This window comes from Panicum virgatum, chromosome 9K (genome assembly GCF_016808335.1).
Source record: "Panicum virgatum strain AP13 chromosome 9K, P.virgatum_v5, whole genome shotgun sequence".
Taxonomy (NCBI): domain Eukaryota; kingdom Viridiplantae; phylum Streptophyta; class Magnoliopsida; order Poales; family Poaceae; genus Panicum; species Panicum virgatum.
In genome coordinates, this window is record NC_053144.1 from 59,554,912 (window position 1) to 59,579,255 (window position 24,344).

At 46.5% G+C, this 24,344-nt stretch overlaps 4 protein-coding genes across 5 annotated transcripts; all 4 read right to left on the reverse strand.

Moving 5' to 3' along the window:
- Window positions 1–709: 709 nt before the first annotated feature.
- Window positions 710–6,759, reverse strand: LOC120652853 (probable tRNA (guanine(26)-N(2))-dimethyltransferase 1). Its single transcript, XM_039930786.1, has 12 exons — window positions 6,410–6,759; window positions 4,048–4,314; window positions 3,862–3,949; window positions 3,651–3,772; window positions 2,957–3,096; window positions 2,794–2,866; window positions 2,546–2,634; window positions 2,334–2,439; window positions 2,012–2,224; window positions 1,554–1,748; window positions 1,365–1,442; window positions 710–1,255 (listed from the first exon to the last, which is right to left on the reverse strand). Exons 1-12 carry the CDS (start codon window positions 6,500–6,502, stop codon window positions 950–952), a joined length of 1,770 nt encoding a protein of 589 aa, XP_039786720.1. The 5' UTR covers window positions 6,503–6,759; the 3' UTR covers window positions 710–949.
- A 2,572-nt stretch (window positions 6,760–9,331) lies between these two features.
- Window positions 9,332–12,544, reverse strand: LOC120652855. Its single transcript, XM_039930789.1, has 3 exons — window positions 12,276–12,544; window positions 9,776–10,413; window positions 9,332–9,681 (listed from the first exon to the last, which is right to left on the reverse strand). The coding sequence occupies exons 1-3, from the start codon at window positions 12,365–12,367 to the stop codon at window positions 9,620–9,622; spliced, it is 792 nt and encodes a 263-aa protein (XP_039786723.1). The 5' UTR covers window positions 12,368–12,544; the 3' UTR covers window positions 9,332–9,619.
- Window positions 12,545–13,161: 617 nt separating this feature from the next.
- On the reverse strand, window positions 13,162–17,988 carry LOC120652854 (E3 ubiquitin-protein ligase SDIR1-like). 2 transcript variants are annotated; one of them, XM_039930788.1, is made up of 9 exons: window positions 17,834–17,988; window positions 17,412–17,598; window positions 17,245–17,302; window positions 17,101–17,153; window positions 16,736–16,964; window positions 16,513–16,648; window positions 16,306–16,354; window positions 15,736–15,849; window positions 13,162–13,559 (listed from the first exon to the last, which is right to left on the reverse strand). In XM_039930788.1, exons 2-9 carry the CDS (start codon window positions 17,490–17,492, stop codon window positions 13,434–13,436), a joined length of 846 nt encoding a protein of 281 aa, XP_039786722.1. In that variant the 5' UTR covers window positions 17,493–17,598; window positions 17,834–17,988; the 3' UTR covers window positions 13,162–13,433. The 2 variants fall into 2 exon arrangements, with proteins under 2 accessions (XP_039786722.1, XP_039786721.1); XM_039930787.1 differs by having other exon boundaries at window positions 16,276–16,354.
- Window positions 17,989–19,613: 1,625 nt separating this feature from the next.
- LOC120652856 (aspartic proteinase PCS1-like) lies at window positions 19,614–21,741 on the reverse strand. The gene has a single exon (XM_039930790.1). It carries the CDS (start codon window positions 21,204–21,206, stop codon window positions 19,875–19,877), a length of 1,332 nt encoding a protein of 443 aa, XP_039786724.1. The 5' UTR covers window positions 21,207–21,741; the 3' UTR covers window positions 19,614–19,874.
- Between the last annotated feature and the right edge of the window lie 2,603 nt (window positions 21,742–24,344).

Here is a 24,344-nt window from a genome sequence, read left to right on the forward strand (position 1 = left end):
GTGGGGTGCCGAGGGGATTCAGGTGCCGCGCCTGGGCTGGGATACGCGCGCACGTAGCGCTGCCGTTTTGGATCCATGCGACCGTGCGCATGATGACTGACACGGTGGCGACTACGAGCCCCCGTGCGCGGGGATGCTGCGGCGGGGGTCATGATTCCGGCGACGGGCAGCGGCAGGGAGTTGGTGGTTTTGACTATTTCTGTCTGGAGAGTGGAGACTGACCGCGCACGCACCCCACGCCGCCGCCCTGCACTGCTCGCCGTCGCAGATGCTGCTGCCGGCGACTAGACTCCAGAAGGCGTAGATTCTTGACCGGCAGGGTGTGGGTAGGCGAGATTGGTGCTGTTTGTATTCATGCTGCTAAATTTTAGCCTATTTATTATTATTTACATACCAAATAGTTAGAACTAAATATGAGCTAATTGTTAATCTAATTGCACAGATGATGGTGAATTATTAGAATCCTTATCCTTTGATTAGCTTATGTAGAGCTAAACTTCAGCACTCGTATTTTTGCACATCCAAACCACCCCTTAATTGCCAATCCCGTATGCAGGAGGTTCTGGATAGCAGCAGCTGCTCCCAGGCCAAAGTTTGAACTGTAGAGAGGTCTGATTACTGGTTTATTTCTATGACAAAGGAATTCGTTCCTTCAGTATTGCATTCAAAGCGCCATAATATATAAAGCTTGCAAAATTCATTTGTTTTGTAGAATTGGTTAAGACGCATGCTTTCCCTTATACGTTTCGCCACAAGTTAAACAGCCTTACTTGGCGCGTCGTACAGAGCATAGCAAAGCATAGCACATCCTAGCCCAAAACTTGACCGATCAAAATTCATTGTTGTCCCAGCAACAGGTGATATAGATAACCAATCGACCACACGAACAGAGTAAAGCTCGGAAGCATATAAAGGTAAAGCAAACAAAAATTAATGGTGGTTTTGGCGATCAAGGTTCGTTTGCCTGTTCGTCATCACCAGTTTTCTGGCGTTTGGTTGAGGGTTCGTCATCCTTGATCCCTTCAGGTTCTGGAGCTGCCTTGTCTGGCGCTGCTCCATTTCCACCTTCGTGGCTGACAGCTCCATTCAGAATACTATTGATAGCCTCAGGGCCCAAGAGAGAGACATGTTTGCTCGTGATCTTCCGGCCTGCTCTGACCTTTGGACCCCAGTGCCGTTCTGGGTTTGGAAGGAACCGCTTCACCTTCTTCGTCTGAGCCTTGCTGAGGGCAGCCCCTGCTCTAGAGAAATCCACCTACAAAAACACACAAAAAAGGAATTTAAAAATACTATATTGTCACGTGCTGCAGGAGGACAAAAACACATATCAAGGAGCATTGTAAGCGCTTAATAGAGGAACATACTTCTATCGTTGGTGACTTTGAAAGGATGGTCGTTCCTGGAGAGTCATGGGGCTGTTCCTTAATTGGATGAATCTTCACCTGTGTCGATGTGTGCAAAAAGCTTATAAGTGCATATATGGATAACATCACTAATTTTTTAGGCTAGCTGATGAAATAAACTTCTGATAAAAGGGGACAATCAAAATTTACCCAGCAGCGCATGATGTCCCAAATTACATCCCAAGGGGCATCAGATTTTACACCAAGTGGAGTAACATGGGTGCTCGAGATACGATAGCCTGCATTTAGAACCGCAGACCGAAACATAACCAAAGATGGAGACGTGCACTTAACGGTGCCAGCTATGTTATGGAGATTGAAAAACAATGGAATGTCATGTAACTCCTGCATCACAAGAATAACTCAAATGGAGTTAGAGCGTTCAATCAGTACACACAAAAGTTACTCGAGAAATATAATTTATCAATTAAAGAAATAACTGGTTGCGTAAAGAAAAAAAAGGGTAAGTTATATACTTCCAAGTGTATGGCAACCTGATTTTATACTAATAAAACAATATTAACATTAAAACCTGAAAGGCTTGCTTTCGTAGTCGCATAGGCATGACAATAACAATTTGGTAAAAGAGATGGAAGTTATAGAAATACCTCTGATACAGTAGTTAAAACTGAAGTAATTTTATTGTATGCAGGATATCTATCCTTCATTGACTTAACACCTGCCAAAGTAGAAACTACCCAGTCTTGATCATGAATAGGAGCAGACCATATTGGCCCACCCACATTAAATTTCTTTCCACAATCACTGCATTCTTGAGGGACAACAGGCCCAATTGCAGGTGCATGCTTCACAGTGCTATTCTGTTCATACAGTAAAAACAAAGAAAAAGGCAAATCAAGATATTGTCAAGATACAATTGAGGGATTGCTGTATAAAGGAGACGAATAGTATTCATTATTCAAAACACACCTTAGAAATACTCCTCCCAAGACATTGAAGATGGAACGAATCACAGCCAACACATTGATATATGTAAGAAAGTTTAAGAGGAGTATTCTTTATTTCACTTGGAGAACTGCACGTGGAACGACATACAATGCCATATTAGTCAAATTAAGTACTTTATTAACCAAATATTGAACAAAAGTAGGAACAAGGAAATAGCAGGGTTAGAAACTCACGTGGACACCCGAACAAAAACACGCACGTAAAAATCCATAAACACAGAGAGAACAGGCACGATATATCTCTTGTACCGATTTGCATGGCTCTGGGGGTAAAAATAAAGTGTTAAGGACAAGAAGAACTAAGATACTCAAAGGATGGAGCATGGAAACTGCAGAATGGAATTGATGCATCGTTTAGCAAAAGCCTCAAACGGAAAAGATACATAGTTTATATATTGAAATTTGCAAATCATTTTATGTACCTCAATACTGGCAAGGAGGATTCTCAAAGCCATTTCATGGCAATATTTGCCCTTGGTTGGGTACGAACCATACCTACAAAACATAATTGATCATTACGCTGTAAACTCCACAATTGGAACTTTCCTTTGAACAAGTGGCCACAAAGAACTATATTTAACGTACTTGGAGTAACAAACTTCTCCATTGGTGCCACAAAGAACTGCCATATCAGTGGCAGTGCACATCAATAGCCCTCCATCAGCAACAGCCTGTACAGCTGAGTCGAGGAATACAGATGGTGACCCATAAGGGTCAATATCAACCTAAGAATGTGGATGAGGAAAAAAAATTACAATGAAGCAATCAAGCAAATCCACATTAATGCAATATTTACAGCAGTGTTACATGGACACGGGTGCGGGTGTCGGTGTCCGACTCGGGTGCGGGTGTCCGATTCGTTAGAATTTTTGGGGACACGGCAAATAACACTTGGAATCCGACACACGTGTCGGAATCCGACACGGGTGCGGGGTATCCGACTCGGCAAAAAAATTAAGACACGGGTGTCCGGGTAACACAGATTTACAGAGAATCATTATTACTCAATGCAAATTTCAGAGCCATGTCTGAATATGAATTTTGAGTCTTTTAACCGCAAGGTTTACCCTTGCATAATAAAAACCACAAACTTCAAATTTTAGAGCCTCATATATAGTTAGTCTTAGCTAGAGATATAACCAAATTAAATGCAAACCCCCCACACCCTGACCTAGAGAAATTACCATTCCAATCAAAAGCTACCCTGTATTGCATAAGGCCAAAAGAAGAAGGGTAATAAAACATCAGATTTACAACTATGTGTACTCAAATGCCCTACCACATCAAATTCTTTTGGATGCGTGAGCATGTAAACTCTAGCATCAACCAAGTGAGCTTCCATCTTACTAGTTGCGGAAGCACCATTGAACTTTATGTTCCGCTTGCAAGAATCGACAGAAGCTGGAGAAACAAGAACCACAATGAAATCGAGCCAGAAAGCACCAAATATTAGGAATGTGAGAAGCAAGTTTAGAAAAATGTGACATTACCTTTATCATTGTCCAGAGCAACTACCTTTCCTAAGCCATCAACTTCACGGGCATACCGGAGAGATCTCAACCCAGAAGCAGCCAAAGCCTGCAAATTTTATTAGTCGCATACTAGATATCAGTTAATGTTAAATTGTTAAACTGAAGTATATAGATACTGCATTTCCATAATATGAGATGTGTCACCTCAAGAACAAGTGGCGGCTTAAGTTCTCTGGTTACTTTCCAGGAAGGTGTTTTTGTCGCTTGAGCTTGACTTTGATCCTTTTCAGGAACAACATCCATTTCATCAGGCTGGCTAGTTGAAGCATCCTCTCCATTCTGAATAGATGTTTCACTATGTTTGTTTTCTTGATGCGATTTATTCCTCTTATTCGCCAGCGCTTCATGTTCTTCCTTGCGCTTGGCAACAAAGGCCCTTAAAACAGCAATGGACATGTCTCTGTTGTGAACCTAATCAAGCAGTAAAATTTGACCTTTGAATCATATTTAATTACTCTACAATATACCATCTTCGAAAGAATTCTTGAATATCAAGAAAAGTAACTATTTCACTAGAAAAGCAAAATATTCATAGCCATGTGAACTTCATAATTTGTAACCTAATTATCTTCTTCAATGACCTATTTGAACCCATTCGATATATGTTTTTTTGTCAATAGTACACAAGAATATAACATAAAGAACATGGTTTAAAAGCAGTGTTACATGGACACGGGTGCGGGTGTCGGTGTCCGACTCGGGTGCGGGTGTCCGATTTGTTAGAATTTTTGGGGACACGGCAAATAACACTTGGAATCCGACACGGGTGTCGGAATCCGACACAGGTGCGGGGTATCCGACTCGGCAAAAAAATTAAGACACGGGTGTCCGGGTAACACGGTTTAAAAGGCAGTAAGGCAAGGCGAGGCGGGCCTTTCAGGACGCCTTGGCAAGTATGGAGACACCATACAAACATCTCAAAATATAATGCCACTAAAATTCAGAAGCTAATCAGACCTTAATATTACCAATATTTAGCATAAGTATCCAGAAAAAAATAAGCATAATAAGTAGTGCTAATAGAGTACTAGACTACTAGTAGTAAGATAGCAAATAAAAAATGTATAATGTCTAATCTCTCAAAAGCCAATTAGCCATAAAAACTAGTCTCTAATGCCTAGCGGAAGGGAGGTCAGACCTGTGGGCCTGCAGGAACTAAGGGCCTGCAAGAAGGCGATTTCAAGCAGGCGGACAGCAAGGAGGCAGGGTGGAGCAGTACTGCTCAATCTGGCGGACGACAGGGCTCCAATCGAGTTGCTGGAGGGGATGCGAGGAGCGACGGGCAGAGATGTGCAGCATCGCTGGCTGGGCTGTGCCCACGCACCCGCAATTCAGCGGGGATTTGGTCCGCGGTGGCTGTATGCGCCGGCAGGATCTTGCCGGGAAGGTGCGAGCTCTGGCGGCGCTAGCCTCTAGAAGGTCCAATTCCTCTCTCCTTCTCTTCCCTACCTTTAGTCCTTATTTCTTGCCCTCAGTTTCTTCCCGCGAGGCAGGCAGAAGGGGCGAAGTTCCACGTGGGAGCAATTTTCTTCCAATTTCCTCACGCAGACCCCCTGTTTTTTTCATGTGTAAAGCATCAGCCAGGGGCGCCTTGGCAACGCTTGGCGCCAAATCGAGCAAGGCGGACACCAAATCGAGCAAGATGGATGCCTTACGCACGCAGAGCTAGGTGATCCGGACAACCGGAAACTTTTAGCGCCTAGATGCCGAGGCGACGACTAGGCGAAACCTTTTAAACCATGATATAGAATGTTCTGATAGCGGTTTGACCATATATCTATGCAATTCCAAACTTATATTGCTTCCCATATACTGTGACACGGTACTATTGTTTCATAGATAATTCCTTTAGCTACCAAAAAACCACCTAGATGGCAGAATTAGGTAAACTTGGAGGCAAAGACTTGATCACCGACTGGCTGGCACCCAAACATGGTTGGCAAAATGAGAGAACGAACATATATATACTAACAGCGTGTTTGGATTGCAGCATCACCATGGCATTCTTAACTAGCTCATCAGTTCTTTACGTGATCAACTCGTGAGGCCTAAAATCAGTGGACCACGCTGTCCAAAACGGGCCAGACCCGGACGTCCTGATCCAGCAAACAAAAGCGCTATAAACTATCTGTTTGGGTTCTTTGACATATCTCCTAACAAAATATAAATGTTTCCAATTTATGAGAGGGGCTAGTATATGCAAATGAATTGCAATAACGAAGTAGATTTAGCTGGGCACAAAGCACCCTGATGGTAGAACGGGATAAAATTTAACCAATGGACCCAACCGCAGAGCAAACGCGGCCCAATACTCAATTTGGAATCATCCAGAATACCTCAAAGCTCTAGAGAGCGATCAACTGGAAGTCAGCATGTCACTCCAGTAAATTGCTACAAGTTAATTCAAGGGTACAGACTGTATCCCCAATCCACAGCTTGTAAGCCCCCAAGCTACCGCAGATAAGGAATCCAAACAGTCAACACAAAAAATGGAAGACGGAGGTACCTGCACGGGATTGAAGAAGACGGCGTTTTTCTTGAGCTGGAGGATCTCGGCCTCACCCTCCCTAATAATCTCGTAGTCCTCCACTTCCGCCATGTCTCCGAATCTAAAACCTAGCCCCCTGAATGCAACCAAACTAGCACAAGGGGCCCGGGAGAGCCGGGCTAGGAAGCGGAGAATCGCCGCGCTGGATCTGAGAGGTAGAGCGGAGAAGGAAAGGAGCGGATCGGAGCGGAGGTGTATGGCGGTGGCGGCGCGAGAGGAGAGCGAGAGGCGGCGGCTGCGGGGTTTAGTTGAACCCTAACTTTTTTTTTTCGGAAAATATAAACTGACGAGGAACTGACGCCTAGCCAAACTCAGGTATGGATTTTGTGCTGTTTCTTTATTTGAAAACATTGTACTTTTTTATATTACACAAACAGACCTTTAACCAGGGACCTGGACTTCTGCGCGCAGAATTTTATTATTCAGAGCACTGTGTACGGTAATCGTTTTGTAATCGGTATAGCTTTTCCTAATGGAGAAAAAATAGTGAGATACTAAACATTAAATTTTTTGCAAAAATATACAGTAACAATTTTAAGGAATATAAATAAGAATTATGATAAAAAGGTTCCTTATTATAGAAATGACCAAAGAACTGGCTACATTGGAATCAATCTTCAAACTTTTTCGCTCCACCAAGTTGAGTTAGATCCCATTTAATGACCAAAGAACTGGCTACATTGGAGTCAATCTTCAAGCCTTTTAAGGATATGAGGACTGAGGTGCTAATAATGCTCTTGTAACCACTAAACTACAAGTCCTTTCGCTCCACCAAGTTGAGTTAGATCCGATTTCTAAATCCTAACCATCCCACCACCACTTCTACAATTGTGGCTTATCGGTGACATGTCGCTACTCTTTTTGCTTTTGAATGTTAATAAAGCTTCCCCTATGGTTGACCGACCATGTAGCTGACAATAAAGACATGCGATGGTTAAGAGAAACTCCAGCAGACCCTCTATTAATCCCTCTACCCAAATTTAAAGGGTAAAGTTAAAAAAAACAACTCCAATAGTCTCTCTACTTGAGTACCCAAATTAGAAAAACCTCCAAATCTCCCCTTCCACCCCCTAGGCCTAGAGTCTTTAAGGAGCCCTGCATCTGTGAACCTCATTCAACAGCCTCTTGCTGGATGAATGGGACTGCAATATGGATGCTTTTGCAGAATTTGCATGCATTATTTGGAGGTCGTGAGATGTAGGGCAGTTTAACCCCCAAAGGCTATACGAGAACTATGATTTGAGAGTCTTTGCTGGAGATGCTTATTAACTTGTTTGATTAGTTTCATCTTTTCGGTAGAATCTGCTTACCTAGATTCGAGTTTTTAAAATAGTATAGATGGTCATATTTCTTTTACTAATTATTTGGCAAGATTTCTGTGACGACTATAGCAATCTCAACTTCCGTGGCGACTACAGCAAGTTCAATCACAAGTCCACAATATCACGTCCCCATTCCAGGGTTACTGATCATATCGATCCATTCGGGAACACTGGAACGACATATTTGATTGCCTCCAGGTGCCAACACTACGTCTCTCAAAAAACAAGACAAAAAAAACACTAGCTTTCCTTGGGAATGCTAGGCAAGCACCTTTGCTAGGAGAGGAAATCCAATTTGGCTATACCTCGTAACCAAGTGAATCCATCCTCTACAATTTCAAACTTGCTAGGCAAAGAGAAGCAAACAAGGAACAAACTATTTAGGTTAGACATGTTCTTATCTGCGTGTTCCAGCTGCAAAAATGGGCGATTAAGCAACTTGATAAGGTACGGAGGGGGTTCTTATGGAAGGGAACCGACTCAGTTAATGGTGGAAACTGCCTTGTGCAATGGAAGAAACTTCAGAGGCCGAAGAAACTGGGTGGGTTAGGAGTGTGCGACCTAGAAAGATTCAGTCAGGCTCTCAGATTGCGGTGGCTGTGGTTTGATTGGAAAGAACTTGACAGACCTTGGGTTGGAAGCGCACTACCGGTGAATGATCTTGATCGTCAACTTTTCAGAGTGTCTACAATTGTGACAATTGGCAATGGAGAGAAAGCTGAGTTCTGGGAGGCCAGTTGGTTACAGGGAAGGACACCACGGGACATTGCGCCAAGTCTATACAAACTAGCGTGGAGGAAGCATCTGAAAGTGAAGGACTAGTTGTTGAACCAAAGTTGGACACGAGGGCTTTGGAGAATGTCAACTGTAGAAATGGCCGAGTTTGTGGTGCTGTGGGATCTAGTGCAGAATGTGCAACTCACGCCAGAAGAGGATCAAATTCAATGGAAGTGGTCTGCAGACGGGATGTACTCGGCAAAATCGGCCTATGAAGTCCAGTTCAAAGGTTCTTTCTGCAGTTTCAGGCCTAACCACATTTGGAGAGCACATGCGGAAGGGAAGCACAAATTTTTCACTTGGCTGCTAGTGCAAGAAAAACTTCTGACAGCTGATAAGCTACAAGCACGGAACTGGCCGTGCAATCCAGTCTGCTCCTTGTGTTCCAATCATCCAGAAACTGCAACACACTTGTGTCTTCACTGCCCGTTTGCTGTAGAAGTTCGGGGGTTGGTCAGCAATTGGTTAGGTGGAGTTGTGTTTGTCCCAGCGCAGGAGCTCTCGATCAAGGATTGGTGGTGTGAAGCTATAACCCAACAGCCAAAGCCGAAGAGAAGGTGGCAGCCCTACTCATGTACACAGTGTAGAACCTATGGAAGGAGAGAAATAGGAGAATTTTTGAAGGCAAAGTTGCTAATCCAAGGATGGTGCTGCAACTCATCACGGAGGAAGTAAATCTACGAACCCGGGCGTGTGGGGCCCCGATTGTATCTTAGTTCTCAATGTTAAGTAGTTTTTTGAGTTTCGAGTTATCTAATTTTTATGTAATCACAACCTTGTAAGACTTTGGCATTCTCCTCTTCTTATATGACAGTTATATGACATGGCAGTGCTCCTGCCCTAGTTTTCAAAAAAAAAAAAGTTCTTATCTGCATACATACACATACATGATGATGCCAAGGGCAAACTGAAAAGGAGGCACATATCACACATATGTACATTCAGTGACGGCATTAGGCATACAAAATACACCGATAACTTCAACAGTAAGGCTCGCACTTTGCTCAGGAAGCAAACCACCTTTTCAGGTCTAGCGCCACATTTTTGTCGCGAAACTATCCATTCCATTCTAAAGCATGAGGTTTGAAAAATACTGCTCAAATTCTTGATCAATGGTCAGCTTCTTCTCACCTGATTTATAGTCATCAACACGGCCAACCCCATGGTGTTAGCATCTAAATCAAATCAAACAAATTCATAACGAAGCATGTGTGGGAGTGCTTACCATGACAGCCAGTCTGGCCTGTTGGCAAGATCTGTAAATCATCAACGCCATTCGAGTAAAGCTTCTCATCCATGATATGACCAGCAGAACCATAGACATTGCCATTCACTAATTCGTCCTTCATTAGATCATCATACTGTTCGAGTACATTATATATCCTCTCAAGGTCATCATGTGGTTGCAGAATCAGACTTGAATGATCATGCTCTACATCATGCATAACCCAACTGTCAGTTTCTCTGGTGCCGCTGCTATGAGAAGAGCTGAAAGCCTCAGACAAAAAATTGTTGCTTGAGCTACTGGATGCAGATGTCCGTATCTCATACATTTTTCTCATAGACTGACCTTGAATTCCATTTTTAGAATCCACTTCGATGCACCCACCAAATAGGCTTAGAGTGTTCTCACAAGAGTCCAATTCTTCAGGTATGCTGACCATGTCCGTGCCAGAGTTCTTGTTCTTGAAAATGCTATCATTTCCTAAGCTTTTTGTAGTTGCAGAATCCTCTTCCTGACGAGATAAGCGGTTCCGAAACTTGTATTTAAGTGATAACAGCCTTGGATCAACCAGCTCATACTGTGATTTCCTTTTCTTATGTGGACTTTTGATGGTGTAAACTTTTTCCACGCTGCTGGAACTGTAAAACAAATAGTACGGCACATTACAAACTAGAACCTCATTTGTCATAGACACATAACAGTAAGCAATCACCTAGAAAACAAAGGAAGTTATAAAAAGTATCAAAACAAGCTGGCATCTCATGTATCTAAAGTTTTATTTTCAATAGGTTACACAGTATCTCATCATTATATGTACCTACTAACATCATCGATCAGCATTTTATATCATTTCTCAATAATTCACATGACATTTTTATCATCTCTTCTCTCTGGGCTGAGGTGACCCAGTCCAGTCCACATAGTGCCATAGTGGGCTATTTACTATTCTCATACACTTTCTCTCGAGTCATTTCATGCACCTGCAGCAGGAATGGAGATCATACGAAAAAAAGTCAAACATGTCACAAATTACTCTTCCCATTTCTTTCTGGCGGGATTCTAAGGTGGGACATTGGGTGTTGATTACGCATTATCACAGCAGGACACTCAACCGTACCAACATGCCATTCAAATCATTAGATTTTCAGTAAGTTGTAGCAACACAAATCTGAATTTGAGCACAAGTGCAAGTTGCATTTATTGAATTGGATTGTTGTGACAATATTGGAGCACATATCATATAACAAATACTTAAATAGGAGCATATGGGATCCTCATCTTACTATTGTGGTTTGCCCTTGAGATTTGAGGACCACAAACCAGACTGTGCTAAATATGATGCATCGTAATCAATGATAGCAAGGTGAAGTACAGCCTTACTGCAGGCCACATTATAAAGTACCATGTGTCATCCCTTTTGATTAAAAGATGAGAAACACTATTTATCTTTCGACAGCCTGCCAGATTCGCAACGTTCTAGCCTAAGGAAAAATGTTCTGGCAACTTTCAAAAAAAAATGTTCTGGCACTGAAATGGAATATTTCAGGTTGTGAAATAGAATGTTCGTAAAATCACAAAAAACTGTCAAATTTGTAATGTTTTGGTCTAAGAAAACAATGTTCCAACAGTGAAGAAAATGTTCCTAGTTGACAAATTGCTCCATATTTCACTTTTTTTTATATAGAGGGATGTTCCAAACTGTTGGAGTTTAACCCAATGGTTAGAAAAGTGAAGATAAACTAAAAAGGAACAGAGAACCAACATGCACTGTTTTCTAATGATTCAATAAGGCGATGGTTCGGGTCATTTTTCAATACCATGGAAAGTGTGCTTTTGATGTGCCCTGATCCAATTCCACCTAAACTTCTCTGAATTTTGGGTGGACGTTTTTTCTGTTAATAGAAACGAGGGGATTTCACACCTCCATTATCCAAAAATAAACTGCCTAACAACTGTTTTTAATGTCTTTCTTTTTCTTTATTTTTGCTAGTGCTAAACATAGAGCACAGATCCTGTTTGAAGAAGTTGTAGTACTCTTTTAAGACTACAACTTGTTTGTTTCATCTCCTGATAGACCACAAGCACTAAATATGCGAGATGTGTAGTGTCATCGTTGTTCTCCCCAAAATCCTAGCTCGTCATTCTTCCCAAACGTGAGATCATGCGAAACAAGAATATATGCACAAAGATACGAATCATTTCGGTTCATTTTAAAAGCTTAGCTCTAGGTATGTAACCATAAATCCATAACCCATTGCAAGGCCAGCCTGCCGCTTCTCCATTTATGCAAAGAGATCTCATCGGAATCACGCCTGACTACGCATTCGTTCTACCTCAAGCTCTTGCCTAATCACCGCATACAGGAACAAGAACAGGAGAAAACACCCCCACATTCCTAAACGACCAACAACAACTGATGGCAGGCAAATCAAGAAAACGAATTCCAAGCAAGCTTAACACAGCAGAGGAGTGGAGAGAGGGTGTGGTACTGAGTACTGACCAGCCTTCGAGGCTGAGGGTGCGCTGATTGGTGGAAGCTGACTCCTCCGTGTCCGCTGCCGCCGCATACTCCGGCTCCTCCTTCGCTCCCATGCCGCAACCCCAACCCCAACCGCGATCCGAGAGAGAGAGAGAGAGAGAGAGAGAGCGCAAGTGGTGTCTAATCTAGAACTGCCACCACCTCGACGGAACAGTTGCAAGAAATGGGGAGGGAGAGGGGTGCATGTGTCGTGCTGTGGGAGAAGTAGGAGGGGCCAGAGGTGACACAAGCCCATCCCAATCCCATTCCACCGGTTCTCCTGCGACCCGATTCTCTGCGGAGTAAATAAGTAGGCACTTGCCCGGAATGACGATGCTAACATGCGACCATGCCTGCAGTGGTACAGTTTCTTCATAGAAGATCCCAATGAACCGAGCTTTCCGAAGACAACTTTTTTTCTCCCCCCGAAGACAATTAGATGGCCCCGCATGAGGATTGAGGAGCCTTTCTATCCTCTACGGCCCACACCTTCGCAGCCGATGCCCGGCCCGGCCCGGCCCATGACAAATCGAAGACCGAGGGATTCAACGTGTCAGCATATGCGTCGCCTCCAAAACTCCCTCCAAACAAACCCCAAAGTTATCCAAAAACAAGGTACCGAGTTTTTAATCATAAAAAAGAAAAGAATCCAGTGCAATCACTAATCAGCGTCAGCCGTCAATTCTCGAGGAATTTGCATCGGCTAAGACTCCGGTATTGCTTGAGAATTGCTCGGTGCGGTGTCTACTTTCGGTAACTTGAGCATTACCCGGTCAAAACATTCTTGCAGCTTGATGCAGCCAATCGTTCAATCAACATTCTCCCAGAAAGAAAAAAAGTCCCATCTGAATTAAGAAATAGAGCATAATAAGACCGGGAAGAAAACATATCATCAACCTTTAGATCCATATAAACATCAGAGAGAAGTGTTTAGTTGTACAAGAACCCAGCACACTGAACAGCTGGTTCCACACTCAGCTTTGTTAGGATAGCCACACACACACACCCACGCGCGCACACACACAGCACACCACCGCTAAATCTGAAGGGATTCGGTCTAACCATCGCCTCCTGGAACAGCATTCTACGGGTTTCGTCAGCAGCTAAAGTATTAGCTAAGGCATGCTCCTAGGCGGCTAGTTACACCATGTAAGAAGCATCCTCTTCGCCATTGCCTGCGCCATGCCACCCATCACTCACCTGGTGCTTGCAGATTGGACATGTACCCTGTTGGCGCAGCCATGGGTCGATGCAGTTTACATGAAACTGTGTAAAACAAAAGGTTAAGTAAGAAATCTTGTGGTGATGCATCAGGCACATCACATTAGCAATATGCTAGACCATTGCATTTTCATCAATGCACTGGTAGCAACAACAATCCTCCAGAAGACAAACCTATGTACATTCAGCACAAGCGGCAAGCATCTACATGAACAAGGCCAACATAGCTCTTGCACAACAACCTCTTAGGTTCTTACCAACCCTCAAATACGGGAGGAGGCTAGAGGTGTGGCAGCATGGAGTGGGGGGATTGGGATCACATCTTTTGGCCGTTGATGCCATTTCGTTTGTGATTCCAAATATACATCGTTGTTTCGAGACATCTGGTTCCTAATACTATGGCTTTGAATGTCGATAAAAAATATGACAAGCATTCGAGAAAGATAAAAAAAAATATGACAAATCCAAGCTCTATGGGGGTAACGCGTGACAGAAGAAAAGGAGAGTCATTGATGTGTCAACTAGCAGTAGAATTCAAGATCGCTCCAAAAATATTTCCAGATCTTGAGTAAAAAGTAGTTACAGTGACACGTTCACTAAAACTTTGGTTAGAAATTACTGTTATGTTTTAAATTTGGATATCTTGAAATGATGTGTGTGGATTTGCCCCGAAAAATAGTTTCATAGAACTATACTTTTTTCTATGTTTTATAAAATATTTTGTAACAAAATGTACTAGTCAAAGTTGTATTTTGGAGGTCGTCTTGATGTCCGAAGCAGGTCCGAAGTATCACTTATTTGTGACTGGAAGGAGTATGAAGCAAATTGCCAACAAGTGTGAATTGTAAACTGTAAGTGTAACACCCCGCCCCCCATCACCGCACAGCCCAGCCCTTCCGAGGGGCGAGCCCGCTTACACATAGCACCTCACTTACGCTTTCGTCCTCGCTTCGCATAAAAGGATTAATCCGAAGGTGCTATGGCTGGAGGACAAAGGCTTATAAGTTGGCTCCACCCTTGCTCAACTAGTAAGGTGGTACTAAACATGTGCATGCAGCACTTATGGGCCACTACTGGGCCATCCAAATTGGGCCGGATGTCACACCCGCCCCCCCCCTCAAAGAACCCGACGTCCTCGTCGGTCCAACTCACCCACACTGGGCAAATGTCCAGGAACATCCCCCCTTGGCGCACGCCCGCACGTCCAGTGCCGACGCCATATGCCATGCCGTGTGTCCCTACCCGGGCACACACGCGTCATGCGCCATATGCCCGCACACTGACCCGTACGCGCAACCGCGAGGGTCGGCTCTGATACCATTTGTAACACCCCGCCCCCCAACACCGCACAACCCAGCCCTTCCGAGGGGCAAGCCCGCTTACACATAGCACCTCACTTACGCTTTCGTCCTCGCTTCGCATAAAAAGATTAATCCGAAGGTGCTATGGCTGGAGGACAAAGGCTTATAAGTTGGCTCCACCCTTGCTCAACTAGCAAGGTGGTACTAAACATGTGCACGCAACACTCATGGGCCACTACTGGGCCATCCAAATTGGGCCGGATGTCATAGTAAGGTAAGATATGATATATGCATATCACAGTGAGTGAGTATGGTCTGGCAGGACAAGGGTTCCTAGCTTCCATTCATGCCAGTGTTTTTGAAGAATATGGCATGTAGTGAGTGATTAGCGAGTGCAATTAATAATGAGTGAAATGAGGTGCTGTTTTTAAGCTAGTCGCGCAAAAATAGGGGACATACAAAACCGAGACACATTATGTGTTGAACGATGGCTTGGGTCCCATTGCAATGAATACGGACAGGGGGTTTCCCCCTGGGATTCTAGGAAAATATGATACATGCATAAAAATACTGGTCATTGTTTTTCTCAAACACGCTAAAACTAGACGAACCTAGGAGGAACTAGGTGGCTTTATATTAAGAAGAAATGGGCACCCAACTTTGCCTTGACTTTATTTATTGTGGTCACTGGTAAAAACAACTTACGGGTTAAATGTACCAGTCAAATGTGTTGGTACATCAATCATGGTTTTGGTCTCACAGTATGATTTTAGGATGTTGGCAAACAGCGTGCCAAGTTACCATATGTCCATATCAAGCTAGAGCTAACAGGTGTTACCAGGATCATCTCAGAAACAAAACCGAGAAATCTGTGGTTGCCATACAAGGAGAACCAAGGGTAGGATAATGAGCATGGTTACCTGATGCAAACATGGTAGGCTTCTCAACAGATCACCCACCGCGACTTGCTCTAAGCAAACACTGCATGTTAGTTCATCCTCTGGAGTTTTGCTGGTTCTATCTGCTTGCTTTTTCTGCACAATAGAAACAAGTTAAACAATAACAATCATGGCCCAAAGTCTGAAGTCCGAACTCTGAACCATGTATGTGCTACCACAAAGAGGCTGATGGCTATCATACTGGCTATATGGTGCTTAACAATAGCTATTACATCCTATAAGTGTAAACTAGAAAACCATTAACACAGCATATCATATAAATCCCAAAGCTAGACAGCCAACAAGTCCATAACTTTAATAAAGAAAGACTGGAATGAAAAGACAAAAATGTATTGCCAAATTGTACCAAAATGTAAAATACATATATGTTAGCTTTAAAAAGGAATATGGTAAGAACATATTGCATATACATATGACTGACAACTATGACATCACAAATAACATGACTTTTTAACAACCTACATGATTGATGCAAATAATATACTTTCAAAGTATTCACACCTTGAGAAACAGGTCAGTGTTTGTCAATACCTCATTGCCAAACCCAGTCAAAGAAGTCAACAGCTGAGGTGGCCCGTCACTATTTAAAAAAATGGTTAGAAACACATTTTTGATACAATTTGCTCTAGTTCAGAATTAAATGGTTGGTCACATGTTGATGATGGGAGATACTGCAACCAATTTGATAGGGCCATATAAACAATGCAACACAATTACACAATGGATTGTCCATCTTACCTTTTTTGGGCCGAGGCACTACCCTGCTGTGCCTGAACTTTGTATTTGAAGACAGGGAGAGTATTTATTTCTTCTTCACTCATAGAAGGAACATGTGGGCTGTTGTCAGCATCCAATGCTCTCAGAGCATCATAGTCTGAAACAAAAAATATTTTTCAAGGGGCTAAGTTTGCAGGAAACACTACAAACTATCAAACGCATTGAAAGGATCGTACTGGCACACCTAAATCATCAAATTCGCGATCAAGGAGAGCCAGTTGAAGTCTAAGGCTCTGCAACCGGCCTCTTGTAGCAAGGGCTATGCTTGGAGGTACATGCACACGCAGCTCAGTGTGTCCAAGGAAACCATTGGCAGCTGCAGCATGAGCTTGCGCCTGCGCTTGGAGTTGCTGGCACGTGGCGTACATTCTAAGGCTCGTGGCCATTAGGAAGACCCCCAAAACAAGCCAAAGCTACAAGAAAAGATAATATCACGCAATCCGACGAAGATATAGTTATCAAACTGTTATACAATTGTAGGGTTCAAAAGAATAAGAGCCCAATTATAAACGACTCATAGACACCATGCATGCATCATGAATAACTTACCAAAAAATTGGGAGACATCTGGTGTGAGTTCAGTACCATGAACAAAACAAGAACTGCCCAAGGAAAACCACAATGTTATAAAAAACAAACCTAGCCATTAACAGTTCAGCAGGGTTAGCAATAGATAGGGCGTGCCCAAATTACCTGTGACAAGAAAAGCCAAGGAATTGCTATGCACTGGCCTGCCCCCTGCATGAATTCGCTACACCCATGCATACATATGAGTGGAATCAGAGACCCATGACAAGGAATCCAGTTAAGCTACACTAGCACCAGCCACATTTTAGCAAAATGAACAGGCAGAAACTCACCATGGCGCGGCGGTCGGGAGCGAACCCCGGGAAGCCACCGGCCTCGATGTCCGCCCTGCTCCCCCGGAACACGAAGCTCATGGCGCCGAATAGCCAGCCACCGCCACCGCAACAAGGACAGTTGACTCCAAAGTCCAAAGCCGCCGCCCCCCTTCTGCCTCTCGCAGCAATGAAATTGCCACTGGACCTGAAGAAGAAGAAATCACCGGCAGTATAAATGGAAGAGGTGACGGAGAGTGACGCCCCAACCGAAACCTAGCTAGAAACTCCGGCATCCCGAAGCGATCCGGGCGCGGAAATGAAATGCCGGGATAAACCCTGAAGCTTCCGGAAGCTTCGCCCAGCGCGCGGCTTGGGCGCCGGCCGGACCGAATCGGGAGCCGGATGAGGAGGGATTGGATGATTTCGAGGAGGGCGCGCACCTGATTGAAGGCGAGGCGCCTCCAGCCGCCGCGGCGAGCTGGCGATTCGCTCGCTGGCGGAGGACGAGAGCAGCAGCGGCCGCGGATGGGGAAAAGACTAGGAGCTAGAAAGACGTGGGTCTTCCACTCGTTGCGAGCTCGAGGAAGGAGAAGGGTAGAGGAAAACGGACACGGCTCCGTGGGGATAAGGACGGGCGCGCGAGCACGGAGGGCGAGGTTCGCCGACGGCCGACGCGTGGCGTCGCCGGCGATGACGCGGGGTCGCGGTATGGGCGCGCGTACGACTTCACTGGAGAACACAGTAAGCGAGTGAACCTCGTTTGAAATGATTTTGATCAAAGTTTGACCGCCCAAAACTCCAAATTTTACATTGAAACATGAAATTTGGCCAAAATAGAAGTTGTAGAGGACGAGAAAATCTACAACTTTGCTTTTGGGCGCAACTTGATTTGAAGCTCGGATCACGGAGAAAAACGCGCTCGAACTCGGCTAAACCGATGTTTAACGCGCGGACTCGGTTAACGCTAATGACGGTGATTAACCCTGATTAGCGATTAAACACGATATTAATGCCAAAACTAACACTGGGGTGTTACAATAGTGAAGATTGCAACAACTCTATTTTTCCGGACTCCGTATCCGATCCCCAAGGATGACCTTGGAACCAATCTTTGCGCATGTGATGTTTGAACCTAGCTACTCACTGAACATGCAGTAGACGGCGATCGAGAAGCACCGGTCATCGTAACTGAAAACCAGCTTCTCATTGGTTGGCCGGTGCACCAGATGCCCCATGAGTCCAGATGCGTTCAGGCATTCAGCTGATGTTCGTTTTTCCGTTACGATTCGCGTTGGGGAAAGGGCAGCGACCGCGTCAGTGCGTCACCCTTCCCCTTCCAATCTTCCCCCTTGCGGACTCTGCAGTTTGTCAACTTGGAGCAGTTTAGTCTTTCTCGACCCTTCATTACAGTCCGCTAGTACTGGATGCGCGGGCTCTGCAATCGATCGGAGAACTACTTAAAAACGGTCAAGTTGATGCGCGCAACATCACAACATGGCTGATGCGTTATCTGCATCTCTATCTGCCCATCTCATGGCAGAAGAAAAAGATCTTTTAAGCGTGACCGTGACAGTTCCCGTCAGGAAAAGGCGCCGCCGACCTCCGGCTTTTAAATCCAACGACGGGATTCATTCAGTCAGGCTCAGGCATGGCCTAGTACGTCGTCGGATGCCATACTGGCCAATGGAGACATATCTGGTGCAATCACGGAACTGGTGAAATCACCGTGCAATCCGACTAAAAAGGTCTTCAAAAAATTCTGAAAAAATCATGAATGTACATCTCGGTCTACCCCATCTACATATAAATTTCCACGATCAAATTCATCTTACACTTGCAGTTACAAAAAAGACAAATTTTCTGACAATCAGTAACGTTCAAATGCAGCCCAAATTTGTCTTTTTTGTAACTGCTAGAGTAAGATGAATTTGACCATGAAATTTTATATGTAGATGGGGTAGACCGAGATGTACATTCATGATTTTTTTCAGAATTTTTTGAAGACCTTTTTAGTCGGATTGCACGGTGATTTCACCAGTTCCGTGATTGCACCAGATATGTCTCCGGTTTCCAGTTCGGGCGCCGCAGGTGCTGCTGGGCCTGCCTGGTGGAGGATGCGTGGCCTTACCGGGGCCGTTCGATTGGTGATGGACGGTGCTCTTGAAACTCGAAGACTGAAACTGAATATTCAGAATCCTGTAAAATTCAGTGGAGCATAGATGTCACCGGGATGCTGGTACATCACTGTCCAAATATATTCCAAGTTCTTTTTTTTTCAGCAGATTCAAAACTTGATGAATATTTTGTTTTGCGAAAAAAAAAACTACTAGGTGTGTGAACAACTAAACTATAGTAGTATTTCAGTTTGTCATTGGCTCGTATATTTGTTGGCGGAATACAAAGTTGACCACAGCAGCAGGTGATCGGAGAGACCATCTCCACCAACGATTTCGCGCCCTGCTGCTGCTTGTGTCGAAAGCGTTATGCTCCGCTGCCGAGGCGCACGGTGGCGAGGTCGCAGCGCGCTGGCGCGAACCCGACGCGGCCGTTCTGGAGGTCGTACTCCACCCACACGTTCTGCTGGTGGTGGTGCCCGATCACGTACGCCGACATGCCCGCCATGTCCGAGCTCCCGAACGTCAGGCACCACACCGCCTCGGCGCCGCCCTCCCCGCGCCGCTCCCAGGGCACCCTGTACAGGAGCCTCTCCCCGGCGACCGCCACCTCCGCGCCGCGCAGGACGAGGCCCACCTCCGGGAGCCGCGGGAGCGCCGCGGCCACCCGGGCCTCCGGCGCGCGGAAGCACGCGTCGAACGCGCCCTGGAACACGAAGCCCGGCTCGCCGAGCGGGGCCAGGAGCGCGCGCGTCCGGTTCGCGAACTCGGCCTTGAGCGCCGCGTAGGCGTCGCCGAGGAGGAACGTGAACTGGGTGCCCGAGTCCACCATGGTCTGCCCCGCGCCCGTGTGGTCCGGCGCGAGCACGGATTTCGGGATGGGCAGCAGCGCGGCGCCCACGCGGATGCCCTCCAGCTGCACGGAGTAGGCCACGCGGTCGAAGTACGGCAGCTGCTGCGGGATCTCGACGAGCGGCGTGTAGTTCAGCGGCGGCGCCAGGGCGAGGCCGTCGCCGCCGAGGACGAGGAGGCCGGGCCCGTCGCCCGGGGCGATGCAGTAGGCGAAGCGGCGGGTGTCCGTCTGCGTCACGAAGGACAGGCTGCCCCGGTTCATGCCGAGGAGGCCCGTCGCGGCGTCCGAGGAGTCGGTGCCGTTGCTACCGCCGCCCGTGGCGGAGTAGTAGGAGGTGATGCAGCCGAAGAGCGCGGCCACGGGCGGCGCGCCGCCGAGGAGGAACGCGTCGGCGGCCAGGACGCCGTCGGCGGACGAGGCGTCCGCGTAGGCGAGCGAGACGCGGCAGGAGTCGGACGGCGGCGCGGCGCAGAACGGCGGGACGGGGAGGTCGCGCCCGCGCCACTGGCACTCCGGCGACCGGCAGTGGACCGCGGCGTACGTGGACGAAGCCGGCGCGTCGAACGCCGCCGCGGGCCGCGGTGCGCCGGTCCCGTTGCAGAGCAGCCAGGAGAGCTCGCTGCCGGTGTCGAGCACCATCGTGACGTTCTGCGGCGGCGTGCCCACGGCCACCGACACGGTCAGGCTCACGTCGTGGCGGAACCGGAGCTTGTTCGCCGGCGCCTGCGGCGCAAGCGACGCCGCCTGCACCCGCAGCGGAAGCAGCACTCCACCTCCGAACCGAGCCTCCCCATCCGCCGCCGCATGGGCGAGGAGAAAGAGGCAGAGGAGAAGGATTCGCGGCATGGCATGCGGTCACTCTCCGTTTCTACTCTCCCACCGTTCAGCGTATCGGCAGCGTGTCTGCGTCAGGTTGCATCCCCTCCCGCCCTCGCTTCTCCACAGGCTCGACCCTCCTCTTCTTCACCGACCCCCCTGAGTGGCCGGCGACGTGACCAGTACGCGTACTCACTGGCTCACTGCTTGGGGACACGTCCGGCCAGGTGGCGCCGCTGGTGCTCAGAGACAAGCTCAGCGGCCGAGGATCCTCGGACGCGACGAGTTGCTTTCAGCGCAGCTGCCTCGCCAACGATCTCTTGTCAGATTTGCCAAAGAGACCACCAGGCCCTGGCGTCAGGTGCAGCGCGCGCCAGTTCATCGTGCCTGCGGTTGAGAAACCCGTGGCCGACAGCTGGAGTCTAGAGACCTGCCAATCAGGTGCAACCACATCCACAAGCCCCTCATCTTCTTGCAATCTTGCGCGGCCGCGCTTCCTACCCTCGCGTTCCCTTGCCGTGAAAATCTACCTGGGAATCTCGGATTCGGGGAAGCCCATCGCCCATATCGTACAGGTTTTTCACGGCGGCCATGGCGCTGCCTCTGCCGACAGTGACGAGTGGTTCCCAGGGCAGGGGCGGCACATTCCGATACGTGAAGGGAAAGCAACGGGCGCACCACGGCACAGTGCCATCCAGTACAAGCTCTCAGCAGAAAGCCGCGCAAAGAGAAATGCGCACACTTTGCTTCTGAAATTCGGCCAGGTGAACTCAGAAAGAGATGCAGATTCTTTCTTCTTTTCAGATTCCAAGTAGCAAAGTGTTGTTCATGCTTCATGCATCAGAGATACGTGGCTCGCACTCAGTCAAAACGCTGCCATGATCGCCAGAATCTATACACGAGGCGTCAAGCAGCCTCGTCGTATGACTCGTATCCAGTTCTGTTTTCACAAATGATTAGCTGCAGACATGTGTTGACCCGACACAGATGGCCACTCGCCTTTCTTTTCAAGTGGAAGCGATCATGATACACACACATGGTGCACCAATCATGCACAACTGAAGGCTGGTGCCAGACTGCCGGGGCGAATTAACATACCAGCAAACCATCCAATCCACTTCCGCTCCACAGAGCACACATGGATCTGCACGGCAGGAACGCTTGTACCCTGCGCGCTCGCACGGCATTCTTTACGCCCTGATTGTTCAATCCTGCAGCGTTGTTCGGAGACAGCCACACAATGGAGTACTCGGATCTTGGAAACAACAAAGTGGAGTAGGCTTTCAGAAAACATGGAGCCTCACACCAAAGCATTGAAAGGACGCTGCTGCAGGACCATTCCCTCTGAAGCAACCATTATAGTGCAGGCCACTGGAAAGTGTGCGCTACATTATGCTGTGTTAACAGCCGTCGAGTTTCTGAGAGGACTGGATGATCCCACAGTTTCACACCCAACTTCTGCCGTGCTGCCGAGAAACCGAGTTCATCGCACAGAAGCATGGAAGTGGACGAAGGTTCGTATCTTGCGTTACCAAAAGTATTCTCTGTATTGCACGAAGGTACGCAGAACATCCACATCGTCCAGCACTTCTAGCGGCACAGAATTGGCACATAGACGAAAAGTTAGCAATCTTTCCCAAGGCGTCGTAAAAGGTCAGGAATGGGCACAAAGCATCGCACAGTGAGCAGTTTTGGGCGCTCGTTCGGCGGCAGTCCTTTTCCTCGAGCACTCACAGTGATGCCTAGAATGCCGAAAGCCCTCCAGGACCAGGTCCACCACCAATAGATTCCAGTGCACTGACCCATCCTGCCAAACATTACACTATTGATATTAAGCCAGCCTCAAGCTCAGGTACCTAACAGAAGGTGCTTACCTTACCCCGAGTGAAGATGAACACTCATTATTAGCAGACTAGATGGTCTGAAATGGGTCCAGTCCTGCTTGACCTGACAGCTGCCATCCAATCTTTGTCATGAACGGACCCAATACTCGATCATCACCATGGTCTATGCTGCATGCATGCAAGGTTGCACAGACAGGCTGCTGAATCAACCTACATTCATGGACGTTGATTGCTCAACAACCAAGACAACACATTCATCTTGACAAGTAACAAAACTGCTCAGCAAGGGTGTAACTGAATTTGCCATGAAATGTTAATGAGCTCACAACTCAATAACGATGAATAAGCCAAATCTGGCAGGGTAGTCTTGATACCGACCCAACCCCCCACATTCCCAGTAATGACACAACAAGAAGTAGACCCACACTGTACCAACTGTGGGAGCCTCACAATGACCATCACCACCGTCACATGGACCACTGAAACAGGGGCGAAGCTAGAAACCTTCGGCACCGGGGTCGACATGAAGTAATTTTGATTTTCTACGGGGTCATTTCGTCTAGAGCAACAGTAATTTAAAGGGATTTGCCGGTGGTCGTCGACCCCGACGGACCCCGACGGCTGGCTGCAGCTCCGCCCCTGCACTGAAACTCTTCATGTCAACCTGCAACCATAAGAAGCATGAAGGGTAATTATCAAGAAAATATAATTTTCATTTTCATCCAGAACCCACAAAAGATACCATCAGCAACAGAGAAGCATAGTATAGATCGACATTTCTTCCAAACCAATTTAGCTACTAAAGGTAGCAAGACAAAGAACCAGTGTAAAGGGCAAGCAAACAACTGAAAAGTTACAAAAATATACATTCACTGGATGACTACTCAGAGGATAGCAGGGAAAGTAACTAGTTATGATCCATTGTCAGTTACTTATTAGCTAATATATAGAAATTTTCTGTAACATATAATGATCGAATAATTGGTGAAGGAGCAGTAAATGGATTACAGCTATATCAATAATAATATGCGACAGCCCAAACAAGGGGTAAAGGAAAATGACATGAACTAAATACCAACAAGCTTCACTAGCAGCAATTGAATAGTCGCATGTACTGAGATATGAAGAATGAGAATTTGCCCTAACTTTAAAGATATTCGATTCATGTTAGTTTATTTTCCATCTGGGGATAACGGGAATCCTTCCACACATGTTGTTTGAGCATTCACATAGTAACCAGAAAAGATGTAAACGAAGCAGACAACAAAGACATGCAACTGCACTATATAGCAGGTTTTTCCTAGGCCAAATGATACATATGGTA

Bases quoted from the DNA above. Each gene is read 5' to 3' on its own strand.
- LOC120652853 (XM_039930786.1), bottom strand. From the start codon at position 6,502: ATGGCGGAAGTGGAGGACTACGAGATTATTAGGGAGGGTGAGGCCGAG. The intron at 2,867-2,956 runs GTACGTTAAATA...TATGTTTTGTAG, and splicing joins GGAGAAGTTTGTTACTCCAA to GTATGGTTCGTACCCAACCA. The intron at 2,225-2,333 runs GTGTGTTTTGAA...CTGTATGAACAG, and splicing joins TTGGGAGGAGTATTTCTAAG to AATAGCACTGTGAAGCATGC.
- LOC120652855 (XM_039930789.1), bottom strand. From the start codon at position 12,367: ATGGGAGCGAAGGAGGAGCCGGAGTATGCGGCGGCAGCGGACACGGAG. The intron at 10,414-12,275 runs GTCAGTACTCAG...TTTGTTTTACAG, and splicing joins ACCCTCAGCCTCGAAGGCTG to TTCCAGCAGCGTGGAAAAAG. The intron at 9,682-9,775 runs GTAAGCACTCCC...ACTATAAATCAG, and splicing joins AGGCCAGACTGGCTGTCATG to GTGAGAAGAAGCTGACCATT.
- LOC120652854 (XM_039930787.1), bottom strand. From the start codon at position 17,492: ATGAGCTTCGTGTTCCGGGGGAGCAGGGCGGACATCGAGGCCGGTGGC. The intron at 16,965-17,100 runs GTAAGTTATTCA...CTTTTCTTGTAG, and splicing joins AGATGTCTCCCAATTTTTTG to CTTTGGCTTGTTTTGGGGGT. The intron at 16,649-16,735 runs GTGTGCCAGTAC...TTTTTGTTTCAG, and splicing joins TCGCGAATTTGATGATTTAG to ACTATGATGCTCTGAGAGCA.
- LOC120652856 (XM_039930790.1), bottom strand. From the start codon at position 21,206: ATGCCGCGAATCCTTCTCCTCTGCCTCTTTCTCCTCGCCCATGCGGCG.